We start from the raw sequence: 21,614 nt of genomic DNA on the forward strand, positions 1-21,614 counted from the left end.
GTTTGTTTGCGTGTGTGTGTGCGCGTGTGTGTGCGCGCGTGCTCGTTTCCCTCTAGATTTATCGTATCCTGGGCAAGACGGTGGTGTGTTACCCAATAGTGTTTGATCTAAGTGACTTCTACTTGTCCCAAGATGTTATGCTGCTGATTGATGACATTAAGGTAAGTCAGAGTCACATTATGGAGCTTACCAATGTCACGAGTCCACAACTTACAAGATTTTATGTGCTTACACAACTTAAATAACTGAGATATATTCAGCTTGTCAGGTTTAAAGAGTCTGTTTTTCAAAAAAGGCAAGAAATCTGTAATTTAATGTGATTTCTTACTGCTTTCACTTGGCCCAATAGAAAAGGCACACGCTGTCATAGACTGCTTAATGCTAGGACTGATAGTGGTTACAGTTATCACTGGCTTTTCCAGTGATAACTGTTTAGGCTTGATAATAGCTAATCTTCAATAGTTGGTGCAAAGTAGCCTCTTACCACTGAACATTTTTGAATCAGGAGATGTACAAAGTGCAGGTAGCCAAAATATTTAGCACATTCAACTGTTATCATTTGTATACTCAGATCTCTCAGCCATGGTGGTAATTCATGGAAGGTTCAGAACTTGTTGTTCTTTTTTAATTACTTTAAAAATGTCAGACTTTCTGATTATTTCCATATTTCCATAAAAAGACTAATGATATTAATATGGTTGCATACTTTCAGGACTGCTCTATATATGCACTACATACATCAGTGTCTGACACTGATTGCCAGCTAAGAATGGCTTATCAGCATTAATTGGCACCTGCCACTGAAAAACGGTAGGAGCGTATGACTGCAGGAATTGGCATATACCAAGACTGAAATATTAATTAAAGGAAATTATCAGGCAGTCTATACCTAAGTTTCCTATGTGGTCATTAAGCCGCTGTTGTACTTTTTAATATGTAACAACTGTCAAAGAATTTAAACCCAGAGTGAACTTTAGAAATACCACAGATTCAAGCTGAAAGTTGAATCTTTGTACTGGAAGTATGAAATGGTGTCTGTGTGTTTGTGTGTGTCTGTGTGTCCAGAACACCCTGCAGTTCATCAAACAGTGCTGGAAGATGCCAGGGCGTCCTCTCTTCCTCGTTCTCATCCGTGAGGATAACATCAAGTAATATTTACACTCTATAATAGTCCTTTTGTCGTTTTTTTGTGGTCTTCCTGCTGTATGATCGCTTTCTCAAAGCACTCTCCCTTCTCCAATCTCGTCATACATCACTCACTATCTCATCTTCTGTCTAACATCCGACTCAAGCTTGCAACAAAATGTCTTGACAGAGAATTTATTTCGCTTTTTTTCCCCATCAATCATGTTTCTGTTTCTCCTCCTCCCCTCCATTTTTTCCCTTCAGTATGTACTATCTGTCTTTATAGCAGAAAGGTGCTACTGCACATTTGCTTGCTGATTGGGTGATAATGTTTCTCATTTGTATCACTATAACCTGGCTGGTGGGCTGATTACAGTAGTATTGATCGTTATCCAGGGAGCCATATGTTAAATGTGCTACAAACGTTTAAGCAGCCACGCTACAGCATCTGGAATGAGTCAGTGGGCTCTCATAGAAACAATTCAATAGTCTTTAGTTTGCTATTGATTGGGATTATGACCTGTCTAGGGGTCAACAACATACCAGATAAAGCACTGAGTATACTCATTTGATCTGAAGCTTCAGTTGCATACTATTAGTGTGTTTAATACAGATATTATGTCTGGAATAAAATCAGTGATACTTGTGATGAAAGGAGAGAGAGCTTATCACAATATTTTAACTTCTGTCTCATCAGAGGAAGCCGCTTTAACCCAGTCTTGGACATGCTGGCCTCATTCAAGAAGGGCAGCATCGGAGAAGTCAAAGTTCATGTTGACAGACTTCAGGTTTGTGGATCCGGTTAATTATGTTTTTGTTTGCAGTGCAAATGTCAAAGATATGCTTTAATCAACACTTAAACAATCAAACTGGTCAACTAAATGAAAAAACCCACACAAAAGTCGAACATGACCTGCAGCACCGAAGCTTTCTACAGTAGTTGGATCCAGTTAGATCAAACAGATTTAATCCTGGCAACTCTCATTGCAAAGCGAGGGCGATCTCTGTCTGTGCCCATTAGAGACTATAGCAGGTAACTGTCTGGTGAATTCACAGTGAGGCCAGTGGGTATCGTGTGTTCTGCATCCTGCACACACTAATCAGGTAGCTTGCTCACCTAAACCTAATGGAGTCTTTCCACTTGAAACCTGAAATGGACTATGTCCACTTGAGGCACTGTGAACAATGACCTGAAATGGTTTTCCAACATGGCCTGGATTTTATGTGTGAAACAGCAAAAGCAATGTGAGGCAAGTTTCTTTGACACTGAGATACTAGCTACTATCTCTCCATCCATCCATTTGCTTCCGCTTATCCTTTTCAGGGTCGCGGGGGTTGCTGGAGCTTATCCCAGCTGGCATAGGGCGAGGAGCGGGGTACACCCTGGACAGGTCGCCAGTCTGTCGCAGGGTTAACATAGCCCTACTATCTAGTTTAATGTAATTGCTTTGACTGCATTTTGTAGTTATTCAAAATAATTCTTGTCAAAATATGAAATGTAACAAAAATAGACAGATACAGCAGCACATCGTAAGCTGACATGATACTGAAACAGGATGGTAGATTTAGTGCTAGACACCAGTGAACATAAAAGGCTATTGCAGTTGATAGCTTGACTTTATTATGATTTTATTTCATAGGATTATATCTGAATACTTAAGAGAGGCCACTGGGCATGTATTTGGTTAGGTTTGGTTCTTCTTATGTGTTGAACACGTTGAATATATTTCATATCATATCATATATTTCTACAACTAGAACCTCTCTTTCTTGTGTGATCATCAGAATGGGTCAATCCTACATTTAACTGATCAATCATGCTCTTAGATTCACATATTCTTACATTTCCAAGCAAGCACAGAATCAATATCACCACTACTTTTCCTCCACTTTTGATTGTTTGCTTATTGTGGGGGCTTTTATAAAAGCAGCCGTAGAGACAGAAGTATACAGGCTGCTCCCTTCTTTTAGCTCAACAGATATTACAAATAAACTCTAAAATAAATGCACTGGTGTAATATAGCAAATGTTTTAATAATAAATAGTTGTCCAGGGCTTCCCCTCTGCCTTACAGTACAAACAAAAATTTCTCAGCCTTTAAGCTGGTGTTCCCCTTTATTTTAATGTGTGGGACGGAGAGATTTCGCAGGTCTTTCCTCCCCACTGCTGTCAGACTCCACAACAAAGACTTTAACTGAACAAACACACACATCCACACATGTGCAATAACACTAAGTGCAATAATCTTTTCTGGCATCGTTGTATTTTTACTCAGTTGTATATAGCATTCGTATTCTATTTTTATCTTATTGTATATTTTTATTCTATTTTATTCTACTGTATATAGTATATTATTTTATTCTATTCTGTACAGCTGTGTACTGTATTTATTCTTATTGTATTCTAATTTTTGCGTCATAACTTTTGCACTGTCCACTTCCTGCTGTGACAAAACAAATTTCCCACGTGTGGGACTAATAAAGGTTATCTTATCTTATCTTATCTTAATAGCAGCACCAGTGTTCATCTGTGTGTGACCTTGGTCTGTGAAATTCAGTATGAAAACTATCATTGTTGGCTTGAGAAGGCTAAAGCTGCTTTGAGCTCTGAATGTTAAAAAAGGTGACTGGGACTGTGTGAGTGAAGGTTTTTTATGGCTTGAATTTGGATGACAGCATGGAATTAAATGTTATATTTATAGAAGACAAGTCTTTTCCTTCTGTGTGGGTTTTGACCTACTCAGAGGTAAATAAAATTAAGTCTAAGTGCATAAATGAATAAATAAATGTGGCTTATTGGCGTTATGAAATGGATGAAACAAGTGTTACAAATGCTATGAAATAACCTCTGCCTATATGGTTCATTAGTCAGTGTTCAGTAGATGTTGCAGTGCCTACAATCCGAAGAAGAGTCAGGACCATAAAGCATATTCAAAGTAAAATCAGATTATATTTTTTCTTATTTGCTAGATTTTGAGTACTTCTGGTAGCTCAGGAGGTAGAGCAGCTTGTCCACTAATTGGATGGTTATTGGTCCAACCCTTGGCGTCATTGGACAAGATAGTGAATGCTTAATTAGCCCTTATGCATCCGTCAAAGTGCAGATGTGTATGTGCGATTGTTATAAAGTGATAGAAAAAAGCTGCTTTATTTTGCTGGTGCCTTGTCCATATTATATCTCAATTTGGTGCATCATGGAAATCTTCGTAGGGCTATTCCCAAATTTACAGTTAACCTTAAAGCTAACCTGTAGATCATCCTCAGTTTTAACTGCATGGTTCAAATATGTCTACATTGAATGATTTTGAACACAGTATTCATGATTTCAAAAACCCAGAAAATTAGGCCAAGGTAGAACCAGGATTATTTGCACACTGGTAACTTTGCAAAGTTTATGACAGTTTTCTAACTTAAACTTCACTTCCAGTGTGTTTGTGGTGTTCAGCAGAGACTTCCTCATATGATCCTTTCTTTTTCTTTTTTTGCTTTCAAGTTTTTCCTTCCCTTTGCCTATTTGCCATTCGCAACACAGCTAACTCCTACAGCTTTGAAACATTTGCTCTTCATCATCTCATTGTTATGGGGAGCAGGATGGCTCCTCTCCTACGCCTCTTATTTTTGTTTTGGAGTTAACTTCAGTTGGAATGGCTAATATCACATTTAGACCACAGGAGAAAGGCAAACCGAACTGCACTCCTACACAGCTATGCTTTTAAAATGCTCAAACTTTTATCATCGCATTACCGTGTAAGACACTCACTTGTCACTGCAACAGTACACATTTGTAAAAATTGTAAGCGTGAACTTATTGCACACCTTACTACTCCATTTGTTATCTGGTACAAACTGCATTATTTAAACGGTTGTTTTGTAAACCGAGTAACCCGACAAACTTCCCCTCTGGGATCTACGCAGCTCCTGAGTAGGCTTTTAGAAGTACTTTGTCAGTGCAGTACTGCAGAATCTCTTGAATGCTAAATTCACCAAAAAAAAAAAAGTCACTTGACAATTTCTTTGATGTGCACTGTCCTTATCAATCATTTAGACCCTGATATCTGGGGCATTTGTGGAGCAACTGGACTTCCTGCGTATCAACGAAGCAGAGTAAGAGTCCCTCTAGTGTTTATGCTCCCTTTGACAGATGTCAGTGTTTTTGCCATAATTACTGCATAAATCAAAGTGTCTAAGTGATACCAGCTTTATTTTCATTTACTGCTTTAAATGTGAAAGCAAAGCTGCGGATAACACAAAAAATATAATTTGTCTGTATCTGTATCTGTGTGTGAACAGGATCCCAGAGTTTAAAAGCTTTGAGGAGCTGGAGCTGCCTAAGCACTCCAAGGTGAAAAGACAAACAAGCACGCCCAACGTCTCCGACCTGGAGCAGCAGCCTGAGATTAATGTGGAGGAGTGGCAGAACAAGTCCACCAATGAGATCATTCAGAAGTTCCATGTGAGTTGTTCAAAAAGTACCCAAAAATAACATATTCTCTTAACTAAAGAGAACTGTGAATAAAATGGGCAGGGCATAAACTTTTCCTCACTGTTGTCGCTATAGCTGCTAATTAAATGGTAATCTTTTATCCGAACAGCATTACCAAGACTGGCAGAAGCCCCTCCAGCTCTTCCTTCTATGCCATGTCTGACTTAATCAGTGTCGTGCCTGTTGTCACTGATGCATGCTCAGCTTTGTTCCCCCCGGGGTCTTTGCCTCTGCTTTCCCAGAACAGAGCCCTACTGTCAAACAGAAATGATCTTGGCTGAAATGTTTAACTATACTGTTTTTGTATGGAAGGCTCATCATCCCTTTCATCTGAATGTGTATCATTGTAAAGGACTGTGACTGCTTGGCAAGTCAGGCTCAGCTTGCTAGCATCCTTCTGAGGAGAGAAGGATCGGACTTCCTTGCCAAAGATGGTAAGCACTCGCATTGTGAGCTAGAGAGCAACTAAAAGCTGTACTTTCACAAATTAACAGCAAATCTGTTTAAATCGAGGAATTTCCACTTCCCAGTTTTGCCTGACATCATCTAAACTGTTTTCTACCTTGTAATTGATGAATGCATCAATTTTTATCTTATTAATTTAAATACAACTCTATTTCTCTTTGAAGTTTTTTTTAACGTCTGAACGTTTTGTTGTAATTATAGAGAACATGATGGAAGAATTGGAGAGAATCTACAGAAGAGCTGGCAGCCGAAAACTTTGGTCTGATATTCTCACACACACACACACACACATGCACTATTAAAATCTGTTCATAGACCTTTTTGCAGCAGTTCAGCCTTCTGTTCCTACATTTCTTTGGATTACATTATATTTGTCCTGATTTGATTTTCGGTTTTTGCCTTTGCTAACATTCTTCGTGTGTGTAATAAAAGAACTTGGAATGGAGTTTGAAAATTGAATGAGATGTGAACTATATGAGGATTTTTCTCTGTACTTTAGCGAGGGTTCTTTTAAGCAGTTGCTTGTATATAGACCTGTTGTGTAATCTTCATAAACACTTCAAAATAACTGTCATTTAATCTGGCTGAACTGTAGGCTGGCAGTGCGCCATGCTGCAGCTATTACCAAGAAGTTTGCCAGCTCTATAGCTCCTCACATCACTACAATTCTGGTGCATGGGAAACAGGTAATGTTCAGGCAGAGATGGAGTCAAGTCCGTGCATGAGTAGCACCGGTTAGTTGGCTAGCTTGCTGTCGAAAAAGCTTTCCTAGAGCTGTGTGAGGTTCAGCCCATCCACACTTTGGATTCTTCTTAGGCAGGTCATTTAGAGGTGTGAAAGAAAACATTAAACTGAATTTGGAGTTCATTCTTTTTTAAACAAGTTCAATAAATATGCATAAAACTTATACAATGCTTACAATATGTGAACATAAGCAGTGGCCACTTAATGCCCCTAGAGTTATCTAGCTATTAGAGATGTGTTTAAAAGAATAAGATTTAGCATCTTAGTGTTATTTAATTGACTAGCAGGTGTTGGAAAAACACGAATAGGCTAATATCTTAGCATATCAAGGAGATAAACGTATTCCTAGTGAAACCACTGGGGTTAGAAATATAGAACATAGCTAACTCTCACACAGTCGTCAGTTTGGATGAGGCAGCTTTGCCAAGCTAGCAGGCGCCTTGACACAGATCTGTACGGGCTTTCTCTCTCCATTAACCATCACAGTGGCTCGCCCTTCACTTCTGCTGTTTTGATATACATATATAATTTATTTTTTAGCATCACATGTTTCTCTAAGGCTGGCTGTATACTGCAAATGAAACAGAATTTGACTTGCAGCCACAGGTCCAATTTATTTGTTTGCTAGATGAAAGTGCTTCATAGCTACTGCGGGAGCTGGCAACACACATAATGTAATATTAGAACAAATGTGGTATAAAATTTGTGGAATACATAACTGAGCCAAATTGACTGCCTTTTTCTGTGTCTGTTGTTAGATCTTGCACAACAGATGCACAGAAGGCATTCAGTAATTTTTGAAATAATATACGGGTCTTCTAAGGCAATGATATGGGTAAATGAAAACATCAAATCAGGGTACAGTGTTTTATGTTGTCAAGAAATCTCTGCATTTCTCTTTTTGATCTTTGTCTATAAAACTGCCAAAATTCCTTTTTGTTTGTGGTGTACTGCTGGCCTGTCTCACAAAAAACTGACCAAATACTACAAATGGTTGTCACAACTTGTGAGCTTTTGTTCCCCTCGGTGTTTTTATTTGATTTTGTATCCAGTTGCCTGAAATGACAACTTTTATTGTATGCTGTTTTTTGTTAATTAATAGGATTTTAGCATAAAGAAATTTGATTATGCTGTCAAGTTAAAAAAAAAATTGTCTGCAGGCAGGTTTTCAGCTTGCTGGCAAATGGCATCAATACTCAGTTCAATTTACTTTCTCATTTACCTAACATGGGCCAGGAAGTGAAGCTTGAAATAGGTTCCCCAACAAAGCATCGGTGGATTGACACCACATCATGCCTTCTAAACGTTAAAGCTTTGTTACCTTTTTTATTCATTGTATTCAAGATGTGCCCTTGTATTTCTGCAGGTTTAAGCACTGAATAACTCTACAGATACACACACACACACACGCTTTCACACAGAAACACACACAAAAAAGATATTCGCAGCATATAATAAGAGGAGGTTGTGTTTCAGCTGATTATATCCATGCCCCCCATTAATTAAGTATTCCATGTGTTCCCTGCTTCTGTGTTGTGGATGTGTGTCGATAGCAGGCTTGGTTGTGGGCTACCATGTGAAGATTTGTGAACAGTTTGTGTGCTGATTTTTTCCTCATAGGATTCCTGCAGGCCCGAGGAGGCAGTTTGAAGGTTGCGCTGAATCCTGAACAATGCAATCAGAAATTAGTGAACATTAAAATATTTTAGGAGATGACAAACTTTTAGATGTTATTTATAGGGACACATTTTCTAGTCATGTGTTTGACTTTTAGATTTAGATTGGTGATTTATGGTTGGTTTACACAGCTTGTGTATGTATGTGTAGCTGTATATATCTGTATGTGTGTGTGTGTGTGTGTGTGTGTGTGTGTGTGTGTGTGTGTGTGTGTGTGTGTGTGTGTGTGTGTGTGGGTGAATTAAATGAGGCTGCAGTCTTAGCTGTTAGTCATTATCTGTCGTGGTGTAAAGAATGTTCTTGTGTCTTTTCGCCCACTAGGTCTGTTGTCCGTCTTGCTGCCAGTCTGTTATCTAAGCTAGTGGACAGCCTTGCCCCCAGTATTACTAGTGTTTTAGTGCATGGCAAGCAGGTAAGTGGACACACAGACTGCAGGGCCTGATTAGTGACAATCCTTTCGGCAAATTATGTCTGAAAAAATGTTGGTGGCATGTTGGGATAATAATTTTAATGTTCACTGATTAGGAAAAAAATTAAAGTTGAAATATTTGGTTTAAAGCTCCTCAAGCTGTCGTCCTGTGGGAATTGCTTAGGCCAGCTGCATGCTCATATCAATCATCACAGCTCGCCTCCATTGTGTGTCCATATAAGCTGTAGTTATAGTAGCGCTGCTGGTGTGACTACCATAGAGTCCTAATCTGCACCGTGTCTAGACACACTCCATATGCCAATTGATATATTGTGACCCGTGAATTTGCCTGATGCCACTCCCTCACGCTGGATGAGTTTCGGCGCATCATTTTCTGTCAAGTGTTATTCAGAGATTAGCCTCCTCTCAAGAGTGTCAGTTATCTTGCCTCATTTTTACCCTTCTGAGCAGTTTTAGGCATTTCATTATGCTCAAGTAGCTCAAGGTGTGAATCTGCATATAGATTGCCTACCGGAGGGAATGCTCCTCTCAACATGATTGGAAAAGCTGATTTAAAATTTGAGACGCCTGTGTTCCTCTGCTTACAATAACAGCTCAGTTGGAAAAAATAAGAGGCACCACCCCATTTAAGTCAATTCTGACTTGAGTTTTGATTAAATTTCTCGTCGTTATTGAAATCCAACAAAGCATTCCCCTTGAATTTAAACTCGGCTGTACCCAAACTTTATTTCCAGCTTGTCTTCTTTGTACTCAGTTCGAATCCATTTAGATGTATAGATGAAAGATACATCTCAGTGCTAGATTTCATCAGCTGAAGACGAGAGTAAAAGCGTGTCCTCTCATCAGTTAGACTGCTGAGGTGTAATTTTCTTGAGATGGCTTCAGAAGAAACAAATACAAAAGTGGAATCTTGAGATCTGTAATTTTTCCTACTCACTTTTATGTGACTCTGAGAGAGGAGGCCAATTTTAGATTGATGGAAAAAGGATACTTGTAAGAATTACACCTTAGAGAAGTACTGCGCTCATGCTCGCCTCTGCACATACACACTTTTGCAGATTTGCCGGACTGCAAAACTTTCTAACCAACGTGATGTTTGCTGTCTGTGTGTGTCTGTGTGTACATATGTATGTGTCTGTGGTGTTTCCTGTGATTACCAGGTGACCCTTGGTCTATTTGGACACGAGGAAGAGGTGATCTCTAACCCACTGTCTCCAGGGGTGATCCAGGGCATCATCTACAGCAAATGCTCCCCTTATGGTGGGGAGCGGGAGGCTGTTCTGCAGCAAGAGATGGTCATCCACATCGGATGCATTATCTCCAACAACCCTGAGCTGTTCAGTGGCATGATCAAGATCAGAGTCGGGTAACCCAAGTGTATTTAGTGAAGCTAGATGAATTTGAGCAGGATGGGGCAGCTGTAATTCTTCCCTCCCTGCTGTTCATTCTAGTACAAACTATAGAAAGAAGCCCTCATGTTAGCTAATCAAAGCAGTAATAGCAGCACAAGGTGACACGTTTGATCAAGAAATTACTTAATATTAGTTATTTTTGGACATATCCATTCTTTCTCAGACCAAGGCTGTGACATATAAAAACTTTACAAAAACACTGGAGAGCACAAGAAGGTGGCATTGTAAATAAGTTAAGCAAGCTGTAAAAAATGGCTTCTCACAAGGGGCACAGTCAGAAATTATGCGTTGTTTTCCAGCTCATTAAAATGAAAAAGCACATGTACCTGTGGCAGATTTGACTTCATCCTTGTTTTGTTTGTTTTTTTAAACCTTTGAATTATCTGCATCCTGTGTGTGAGCATGAATAAAACCCTGTGAAGGTGTAATCCCAGCAGACTAAAAAGGCAGTTTTTTACCTGTGCACTTGACTATTGTCTGCAGTTACACTAAACAGTGATGGATTAGAACTTATTTTATCAGTTATATACGTGTGAATCAATTTATCCCTAAGTGATCATATTGATGTGAGCTGTGCAGGGCTCAGTGCCACCATTGATAACAGCACATGTGTATTATGTGGACTTCCAGATGGATTGTCCAGGCTATGAAACATGAACTGAAGATCGTGGCAGGAGACATGCCACCCCAGGACATCTACCAGCTCTCCCCCAGCGACATCAAGCAGCTTCTGCTGGACGTGCTGCAGCCGCAGCACACTGGCAGGTATTCTCTCTCTTTCACTCACTCACACACGAACACGCATCGTACAAACACACATTATCGCACTTTATCAAGAGCGTCATCCATGCTTTCTCCTTACATTAACTCACAGATCTGCCTTTGAAGATGCTGTGTCTTTATCTTAATGCCTCTACTTTTTGTATAATCTTTTTGACTTTAATTATTTTATCTTCTTTCTTGTCTACATTCATATCTTATTATCTGCGGCTGCCACAACCCAATTTCCCCTTGGCAATTATGAAAATCTTATCTTATCTCATCTGATCTAATACACACCAGCTCACAGACAATTTTCCTTTGGCACGAAGGCTGGCATCCTCATATTTTGCCTGTTACTAAGATGTGTTCAGCAGTTTCTTCCTCGTTTCGCCTCAGGTCTTGGCTGAACAAGCGTCAGATCGATGGCTCTCTGAACAGGACCCCTTTGGGCTTTTATGATCGTGTGTGGCAGATCCTGGAGAGGACCCCAAATGGTATTGTGGTAGCTGGGAACCACCTACCACAGGTACCCGCCTACCCCCACTTTGCTGCTAGATAATTACTCTGACCCATGCTGATTAATGATGACACTGTGTGTTGTGTGCTGTAAAAGAATCACTTTTTTTTAATCTGTGTGGAAAATTTCTGTAGGCCAGAAATTCTTTTTTGGTAAATCATTAATATGTTTGCATATGCAGGCATGACTCCCATGAAGAAATACAGAATAAGTACTTGTGCATAAGCCTTTTAATGAAACCCTTAATTGACTAAACCAACTTTAACTGTTGGTAAAGTTAACTACTTTTAAAGTCTCGATAATGCTCATATGACCGCCACATGGATAGTTGCTCTGCTAAAATGTGGAAACACTGGAAATGAAGATGGCTTTCTGCACAAATGTTCTGCTTGACATGTAGTAGTAGCCTTGCCTCCTAACAGGCTTCACTGCAGGTTATAGCCCTTTGGCTCCACTGTGGCCTGAAATCTAAAGCACGTAGACACCACCACATATGGAGTTTGCTCCCCTGAGATGCATTGACAGACATTTTATGGCAGGCATTTTATTGCAGCCACCTTTAGCTGCTGCTTGTTTGGGAGTAAAGACCTGTAAAGTCTGTACACAAGCAGAATCCATGCAGTTCGCATGCATACTTTACGAAATGTGAATTAGCACTAATATCAGTAATTATGGACTAGAACCTTCATAAATATGGTGATGTCTGGACTTCTGGAGTCATTCACCGATTTTCTGTGAAGAATTATTTATAACTGCTGGTTGTTTGGTCAGTAGATTCAGTTAGTGTGACTTGATTAGCTATTTCTGCTCACAGTGTTTTAACATTATTTAAAATACAACAGGTTCATGTTATTGTGAAGTGTTTCTAGCTTAATTTGTTGAAATACATGGAAGAGTAAAGCTTTAACAAGCAACACAAACTTTTTTGATGTCTACAGTAGGTCTCATGTATACTGTAGCACTGCAGCATGACCATATTTTGCTGGTCGCAAACATGCAAAGACATGTTCCATTACATTTTTTTTCTCCCATTAATCACATTTATCTCATCTCCTATATCCTCATCTCTTTGCAGCAACCCACGTTGTCTGACATGACCATGTATGAGATGAATTTCTCCCTGCTGGTGGAGGACACGCTGAAGAACATTGTTCTGCCCGAGTACAGACAAATCATAGTGGAGGTAAACAGGCCCGTTCATCAGCACCAACAAATAGAATCAAAGTATTGAAGGATTTTACTCATCCTGGTATCGACTGTTCCTGTGGTTTACAATGATTAGATTTCAGTAATTTTGAGACTGTCTTCATTGTTATTAATATTAACGTCTTGCCCTCGCTCCGGTTGCCCATAGTTGCTGATGGTGGTGTCCATAGTTCTGGAGAGGAACCCGGAGTTGGAATTCAGTGAAAAGGTGGATCTGGACAATCTGGTGAAGGAAGCCTTCAGGGATTTCCAGAGAGATCGCAGCCGCTTTGAAGGAATGGAGAAACAGGTAATGTGTCTCAACCTTAGGGTGACCTGTAATATACTTTCTTTTTCCTCTTTAAACGTGACCTTAGTGTCTACCACAAAATTGTAACATCACCTTCTTAAATTGATCCTCTAAAATCTTTTATCTTCTGTTCCAGTTATATTAAGGTGGGTTTAATTTAATTAAATTGTTGAAGGGTTAACACTGACATTTTCCAATTCATTAGAGTCTTATTACATTTGTCAGATTTAATCCTGTTGATTTTTTTCCTCCTTTATTGCATCTAATTCATGAACAGCCTCTTCGTACTTGCAGCTCGTTGGTTTAGGTACTTTTTAAAGACATATTTTATCATCTGACCCTGACTTTACTTGTCCCAGGATGACATGGAGGAATTCTACAACACACCACCAGTGGGAAAGAGAGGCACCTCCAGCTACTTGACCAAGGCTGTTGTGATCCAGTTGCTGCAGGGGGATGTTAAGCCCTGCAAGGATGACCCATGCACTGTTAGTTAAATTATGAGCTTTTTTAGCCCAATACCAGTTGAAAACAGTGGACTGTCCCCCATTCTTGATATGCATTATAATGCATTATATGCATAACTTCAGTCTTCAGCAGTACCACTTTAGCAAGCTATTTTTTTCAGAGATTAGCATGTCTGCAGTTTGCTCAAGGAAATAAAAATAGCTATAAAAATAAAATTGTAATCATTAGGGATAATTCTAAAGTAGATCATGTGTTCACTTTGTTTTAGCGATACAAATTTGTGTGTTACTTGTCCAGAACAGAAGTGTTTATCCAGAGATTATTTATCTTATATCTTTACATTTTACTCATAACTAGCTAATGTCACCACACAACTAGCTAGCTCTTTTTCCCTGCTATCTGAATGTTTTTGATTAGCATATCTGCACTTTGTTTTGCAATTCATATACTGTACATCCAGGAGACTTAGCTTAACTCAGCATCTACATTCTGGTCTGCAAGAGAGAAATTGTTTATCACAAAGCTTGAACTGTTTGTTGAACTATTGCTTTATGATTTTTGTTGTTGGTGCTGAGAAATTGGTTTTAAATTCTCTGCATTCTAGCTGTCAGCTATGTCAGAAATTATACTTCAGTGAGCTGTGCTAAGTAACAGCTGTGCAATACATTGTAGGTCACCAGCAATAACTTGTAGATGTTACATAGAAGTTTCAAGGTCATACTATATCAGGAGAAAGGTGGTTCTTACACTGGTGAATTTGATTCCCTGGACATCATGTGACTTATCATGCAAAGCAGAGGGCAGTAACTTCTGTCTTTATTTCATATATGGTTCATCCAAAATGTAGCAGTCTCAATCAAAATGCAGCATGGCCTTGTTAACAGGCTGGCTCTGGCTCTTTGGCATTAGAAACACATTAGAAATGTGTGCACACATTCTAAAATGTCTTTCTTTTTAATTTAGTGAATTACATAAAATTTAGAAATGTAGAATTCAAAATACGAACAAAGTTAGGTGTTTGCTGTACTCTTAAAGGAACTCTGTGTCCTCTTATTTTTGTGCATGCAGAGAATACGCATGACAATAGGTACTGTTAGCATAACAATTGTGAGGGTTTCTCTCAGTATTACAGGTCACAAAACAGAGCTTTTGCGAGGCCTTTTTTCTCCACAATAGTCCTCTTTTTGACAATGAGTACTGCTCATCCAAAGTCTGGGACTGAGCCTCCCTAAGAAACTGATGTTTTGTTAAACGTGGGAAACAGAAAAGATTTCTGCCATCCTTAACTAGAAATGATAAGGCTCCCTTTGACTTATTTTAAAGCGTGCCTCTTTGAATATCATCACTGTGATGAATCTGCCCAACCTCGTCATGGTCTGTTTGAGTGTGTCGGTGTGTGTTCTTTGCCTCTGTCATTCAAAAGGAGTATTTTTAACTCCAAACTGTGGTTTGAAAGAATAAAGTTATCACAAAAACTACAAACATTTTTCTCTCTGTGACTTCCTGTTGTGAATTGTGCTTGTGAATGAGTAAAGAGGCCAAATGTCACTTCCAACCCCTTTGATTCTAAATATATAATTACTTTACATGAAGCTAAAATCTCATGTTTCTTATAAAACTGCAGCAGAAATGGAGTGTAACTGATATCCCCGAGGGGGTGTGTTTGGCATTGTGCTGCATCCTACCAGTTACACCCCCTCATGTTGACTGAACCCCTTATCAATCTGCATCTCAGCACTGAGTCTGCGTGAGCTGCTGTCTTGCAACACTGACTGACAGGCAGACAGGGTGGAAAAAGCCAGAGAAGATAAATGAGCTCTGCCTCATACTCGATATATTCAAGTCGACTCTGGTGAGAAGAGCTTTTGCCTGTCTTGTTGAATGAATGTTTTCCACATCGAGGCAAATCCAAAAGGAATCCCTAAGCATTAATTTAAACAAGTAACCTCAAGAAGGCTTTTCATTTCTTCCCAATTAGTTAAACACTTTGGGATGTATGATAAAGAGCCGTGCTTTCATTGAGAAAGGAGCTCTGCTTTCAAACACCAGGGAACGCCACTCATAAATAGATTACCATTCAGGCATTATGTCCTATTTTCTCATGGCCTGAATCATAAATAAGATGATATTGAGAAAAAAAAGCCTTTCTTGTATTGAAAACTAAATCATATTAGAGAGCATTGAGATGCAGCTCAGTAATATTGTACAGATGTACCGCTGAAGTCTCAAACTGATGCACCATCGGTCCACTAGAATGCAGCAGAGTCCAAGAAATGCAATTCATATAGTTTCAGTTATATTTCAAAGGTGTAACTTTCTTACCAACTTACCAAAGTAATGTCAAAATATATTAATGATCCAAACAAGTCCATGAAGCAAGGAGCTGTTATGCAGCACTTTGTTTTACATTATATTTAATATTAATTTGTGTTTTCAAATCACATTGTGGACTCCATTAAATGTCTCCTACATAAAAACCTTTGAATCAAGGAGCTTTTGTGTTCGTTCTTTTGCTTTTGCTTTTTTTGCTCTCTGATCAAAGGGTACACATGGTGAGAGCAGTCAGAGGGCCTTTTAACTTGTCCACTAGGGGGGAAATGCAAAAAAGTGGGAACTGGCGAGTTCCCTAGTGTTTGGCTGAATGGAAACAAGATGGGACATTAGCAACCAACAGTGAGCAATCCAAATATGAGGGGCTTTTCATGCCAGAACTAAAGCAAATGAAATCAAGAGTGTTTCAACTGATTATTAGATTAGAATAAATGAATAATTACGAACTGGTGTGAATTTGAAACACCACTTATAAATTACAGTGTGGTCATGCAGGGATTCTTTGAGGGAAAGAAGAGCGTTTTGCTGGTAGATAAATGAAGTGCATATGAGGAGGCATTTCATCATAAATATATCTCTCCAGTCATATTCATGTCATTATATCCACACACATCCCACAGAACAGCAGCCATACATTTCTCTGGAAATGTGTTGTCATCATGGTGAGCATAATCGCAGATGACAAACCCATGTGGTGTGCTCTGACTGACTGTTGAAACAGAGGAACTTCATCCCATAGCGGTGAGCACAACATTCCCACATCTATATCTCTATCACACCTCCTGCTATAATACAGCAGGACATCTGCCTGCTTTCTCCCTTGCTGCTATCTGGTTTGATATGTGAGCGAAAGCCTGACTGTAGATAAAATGCTGCTATGATGTGTTTAGTCTGCAGGCAGCCAACTACAGGAGAATTTATACAGCTGTTCCCACAGGTGGTTGTCATCCATATATAATCTACACCACATCAACAAAACTGCCTTAATATTGTGTAGGTACCCTCATGCTACCCAAACATCTCTGATCCAGTTTCCCGTGAAGTCTGGCATTGGGATGATAAAATGGATTTCTTTGGTTCCTGTAGGTTACGGGGTAAGGCCTCCATGGAATGGGCTTGTATCCTTGTCTCTTTGGGTTTGGATTTGGGGTGAATGTCTGCAATTTCCTCCTCATCCTGTTTCTGAGCAGTTTTTGTGGTGTGGTGAAGTGTGTTGTCACTTTGCACGAGACTGTTTTCATTGCAGAGTGTCATAGAAATGTGTAGATCTGATCTTTTCACAACTCAGTTCATTATGTGACCTCTTGGTTAAAAGCAGTGTCCACAACTGCTGTAGATACCCAGGTGTCATGCTCACCAGAAATAATAAAACATCGTTGATATATTTCTGCATTGCCAGGCAACTCGGGTGCTCTGTGAGTTGGTTTCAGGACAGTTTAGTAATAAGAGTGAGCATCCAGTGAAAACTGCACAATGCCCTCATTTTTTTTTTTTTTTTTTTTTTTTTTTTTTTTGCCTGTCCCGTTTGGCTCTTTTGCCATCAGAATTGTTGTCTAAAAGCAAAGAAAGATGCCCAACGGATTTACTTTACCAAATTGACCATCTCAGCCTTGCCATAATGGTCCATTTGATTCACCTTTTATTGTTTATTTTATTTTCACTTACTGAATATGGGACAGACTTGACTGGGGGAAAGAAGGGGAGAAAGAAAGGAGGAAAGAGAAACAGCTGAGAAGAGGGACGGGGGAGAAGGGCAAAAACCAACAGAATGAGCAGAAAAAGAAAAAAAAGAAGAAAAAAATGCATATATCAATCACCTGGATCACCTGCTGAGAAAGAAAACAGAAAACAAGCAGAAGAGAACAAGAGTAATAGAATAAACAACATCACAATGATATATGGGAATATGACAGTAAATACTAAATATTAAACATTATTGTGCAGCACATAAGATCAACAGAACACAGTGTGCTTTGAGGTAGGAGTCAAAAAGGGTGTAGTTTGTGGGTGTGATCACCCGTGTGTACACCTGTGAGCATGGACGCGCTTGTTTTTTGTTTTTTAAAAGGTTCCTTCATGTAATGATCTGCTAGAGGGTGTGGGGGGGCCACAGCCCCGTCCTCCAGGGCATGAAGCAGGTATGGAGGAGATCAAAACTCCAGACATCCAGAGGCCCCCAGAACACAAGAGACCAAGGAAGACCAACAGAGGGGCAGCCGCGCCGCTGTCCCAGAAAGAGCTGAGGAGAGTCCCAGATGAGGGCTCACTCAGCAGCCGCGGAGCAGAAGCCTGGGGGAGTTGCAGTGACGCGCCCATGAGCTCCGCCGGCAGCCAGCCGTGCCTGAGTGACCGAGCCCGAGGCCGGGGGCACCCCACCTCCGAAGTGGCCCGAGCAAACCCCAGGCTCCAGGCCCCGATAAGCGGCCGCCAAGGAGTGAGCCGGTGTGTACCTGGACGCCCACCCCCGGACACAAAGAACCACCAACGCACCGATGTCTAAGGGAGTCCGCCACTGGCAGGGGAAGTGGTGGTAGGGGGAGATAGGCCTCCAAACCTTGGAGGGCCTGAGATGTCCCCAGAGAGGTGGCGCCTGACACCCAACCTGACATATAGACACAGACATACAGGCACACACAGATACAAACATCCATTCCCACCCTCATGCTCTCATATACACTTACTCCACACTCAACCAACGTGGAGACAGACATAAAGAGACGCTGTACACACGATCACACTCCCCAAGCGTACTCTACAAACCGGGTCTAGGTACCCTTGCCCCTGGAGGGGGGGAACTGCCCCCAGACCCAGGTGGTGTTACCCTTTTCCCTGCGGTGGGGGGAGGCAGACCGCCCCGACTCCGCAGCAGCAGGGAGGCCCCACACTCCAGACCGCAGTCGGACGGCCAACTCCTCCTCCTAGCCCCCCCCGCTCCAGCAGGTCGCAGAGAATGGGGGTGAGAGAAGACTCCAAACCTCCCTCCACCCGCTCATTGTAGTGTTGATGCATGTGTGTTCTAAGGTGCATTTAAAACCCAGGAGGGCATGGAGCTACCTGCCAGAGAGCAGCAGGTAAGCGCATGGTCCCTCCTGCTGGCCCTCAATGACTACGTGTATTTAACATTGAGAGGTGGGCAACGACGCCAGGGGTGGGGTGTACACCCTGATGGTACTTTGGATTCCGTGTATCGTGCCCACCCCCAAGATCCTATATGTATGTGTAATGAGAGTGTGAGTAATGTGAATGTCTAAGTTGTGGGATAAAATTGAGGCAGAGGCAGCCAGAAGGGGACGGGGTGGTGGCCTCCCCTGCACCCTGGTGACATACCCCTACTCCAAGGTCCTGCATGTGTGGGTGGTTGTGGTGGAGCGGGAAGAGGGAGGCAGCTGGAGATGGGGAGGGAAGGAAGGGAGGGGCAAGTGACCCCTCCCTGGGGCCAGCTCCCCCGCTGACCCCAGTAGGCACCCCCATACCTCGCGACCCACCAGGGAGAGGGGGCCCAGGCCCATCCAGACCGGGGCCCAGCGCAGCAGCGCCTCCCGGCCCCACAGAGCCCAGGACAGTCCACCCAACCCCACCACAGAGAAAACTGCACCCACCGCACCATCCACTCTTCTTCCAGACTACATAAGACAATAAACACCCAGGCTGTGTTTATATATATCAAATATATCAACATCGTTGATATATTTCTGCATTGCCAGGCAACTGGGGTGCTCTGTGAGTTGGTTTCAGGACAGTTTAGTAATAAGAGTGAGCATCCAGTGAAAACTGCACAATGCCCTCTTGCAGATCTTCATTTGGGTCAAGCTGGAATAGGTTTCAAGGAATAACCTCTCATCTGATTTTCTGCGAGTTTGTCTAGGGTATATATGCTGTGGTATGTTGCATTTGTTCCTGTTACATCCTTTACTCTAAAAATAACTAAAGTTAAATAAACCATATGCTAACAGCATTCATCTCAAAGTCCCGGTATACCCATAAGGCCTCATGTATAAATGCATTTGTATTCTGACCGCCTGCAGTATTGTATCAAAAATCCCCTCTGGCTCAGACAGTATTTTCCAATAGAAACATTAAAGAGAATCCTACAATGGCAAGCAAGGTCAGTTTTGACTCTTTGTATTACATTTTTTTTATCTATGCAAGGGGAAGACTTTCCCAGAGTGTAGAAAAGTGATTTTTTTTATACCTATGTGCCAAGCAACATTGTAGATAAGGTATTTGCATGAGAAATGTCAATGGACACATACAATGGGCCTTCAAGCTGATATCTAGAAAATCATTTTTAAGGCTTATGCACCAAATGAAAACATTTCATTTGAGTGAGTGGTTTGAATCCACTTTTCAGTTTGTGCAAAATTTGCCTGCCTGAGACTCTAGGGGAAAAAATGTTCGAATGGAAGAATGAAGAACCAGAAGTGGTGGAAAAGGGTAAGATGCAATGATGATTAAAATTTGGAAATACCTGCACACACTGTCAGTCAGTCTTCCCTGGGAGGCTTTCATAAAGCTGCACTTTATGGTGCAAAAAACCCCCCCACTCTGTAAAGACTATAAAAGCGAGAGCTACTGAAACTTTGCTTAGTTCCTGTACAGTAAGTGGATTTTTATATTTCTATCGCTGTTTTCAGAAAATTACAGAAATTGTCAGAAAGAATGCGCTCAATACTGGGATCAGGGAGGAGGACTGTGGATTGAGAAATTTAAAGCAGTTATATGTTGATCCCCTTTTACTTTCAGAACTGCCCTAATTCATAAAACTATAGATTCAGCAAGGTTTTAAGATTTTGGTCCATATTGACATGACAGTATCACATAGTTGCTGCAGATTTCTGTGCTGCACCTACATGATACGAATCTGTCATTTTGCCACATCCCAAAGGTGCTCAGTTGGATTGAGACCTAGTGATTGTCGAGCACAGTGAACTCAATCATGTCCATGTTCAAGAAACCATTTTGATATTATTTGAGCATCAAGACACATCTGACCAGGCAACATGTTTCTAATCTTCTGTTGTCTAATGTTGGTGATCCTGTGACAATCAGCCTCAATTTCCTGTTTTTAGTTGACTGGAGTGTCACCTGGTGTGATCTTCTGTTGCAGTAGCACATCTGCTTCAAGGATTAATATGTTGTGCATTTGCAGATACTTTTCTGCATACCCTTGTTGTAAAGAGGGCTTTTATGGGTCTTGAAGAATTGTCTGGTCACATCGCTCTGATATCTGTCATCAGAAAGGCATTGATACTCAGTGGATAGTTGCTCTTTTCTGGACTATTCTCTTTAAGTCCTAGAGATGGCTGTGAGTGAAAATCACAGTAGATCAGCAGTTTCTGAAATACTCGGACCAACCCATCCCACACAAGAAATCATGCGCACATGTTCAAAGTCACTTAAAAGACCATTCTGATGTTTCAGATACTTCAGCGGGTCATTGTAACCATGTCTACATGACTAAATGCACAGATTTTCCTGCCATGTGATTGGCTGAGATTAGATTAACAAGCAATTGAACAGCTATACATAATAAAGTAGGCAGTGAGTATGTTCCCCGTAAGGCAGGGGACAGCAGTGTATCAGGGTTCTTTTTCTGAAGCTGTTTGCTCGCGTTATGACACACTGATGCTGCTGCAGTCTCATAACTCAGCATCTGTCATCAATAACGCCAAGGTGACACATATCTATCAATATTTCATATTAGGG

The 21,614-nt window shown here is 40.8% G+C and overlaps 1 protein-coding gene across 3 annotated transcripts in view; it reads left to right on the plus strand.

Annotated features, from left to right (window-relative positions):
* The window catches only part of phkb (phosphorylase kinase, beta), a 109,302-nt gene extending 94,243 nt beyond the window's left edge, over positions 1 to 15,059 (plus strand). For 2 of the 3 annotated variants that reach the window (XM_080884833.1, XM_080884835.1), the window contains 14 exons: positions 57 to 161; positions 1,066 to 1,148; positions 1,823 to 1,913; positions 5,170 to 5,228; positions 5,415 to 5,577; positions 5,960 to 6,041; positions 6,274 to 6,331; positions 8,815 to 8,905; positions 10,084 to 10,289; positions 10,966 to 11,100; positions 11,494 to 11,623; positions 12,690 to 12,797; positions 12,969 to 13,109; positions 13,469 to 15,059. In XM_080884833.1, coding sequence (XP_080740959.1) covers positions 57 to 161; positions 1,066 to 1,148; positions 1,823 to 1,913; positions 5,170 to 5,228; positions 5,415 to 5,577; positions 5,960 to 6,041; positions 6,274 to 6,331; positions 8,815 to 8,905; positions 10,084 to 10,289; positions 10,966 to 11,100; positions 11,494 to 11,623; positions 12,690 to 12,797; positions 12,969 to 13,109; positions 13,469 to 13,606 — 1,590 coding nt within the window. In that variant the 3' untranslated portion in view covers positions 13,607 to 15,059. Of the gene's footprint in view, positions 1 to 56; positions 162 to 1,065; positions 1,149 to 1,822; positions 1,914 to 5,169; positions 5,229 to 5,414; positions 5,578 to 5,959; positions 6,042 to 6,273; positions 6,332 to 6,667; positions 6,759 to 8,814; positions 8,906 to 10,083; positions 10,290 to 10,965; positions 11,101 to 11,493; positions 11,624 to 12,689; positions 12,798 to 12,968; positions 13,110 to 13,468 lie in introns of all 3 variants that reach the window. The other variant, XM_080884834.1, reaches the window with a different exon arrangement.
* The last annotated feature ends 6,555 nt before the right edge of the window (positions 15,060 to 21,614 follow it).

The sequence above is a fragment of the Rhamphochromis sp. 'chilingali' genome, assembly GCF_963969265.1.
Source record: "Rhamphochromis sp. 'chilingali' genome assembly, chromosome: 6".
In the NCBI taxonomy this organism is placed as follows: domain Eukaryota; kingdom Metazoa; phylum Chordata; class Actinopteri; order Cichliformes; family Cichlidae; genus Rhamphochromis; species Rhamphochromis sp. 'chilingali'.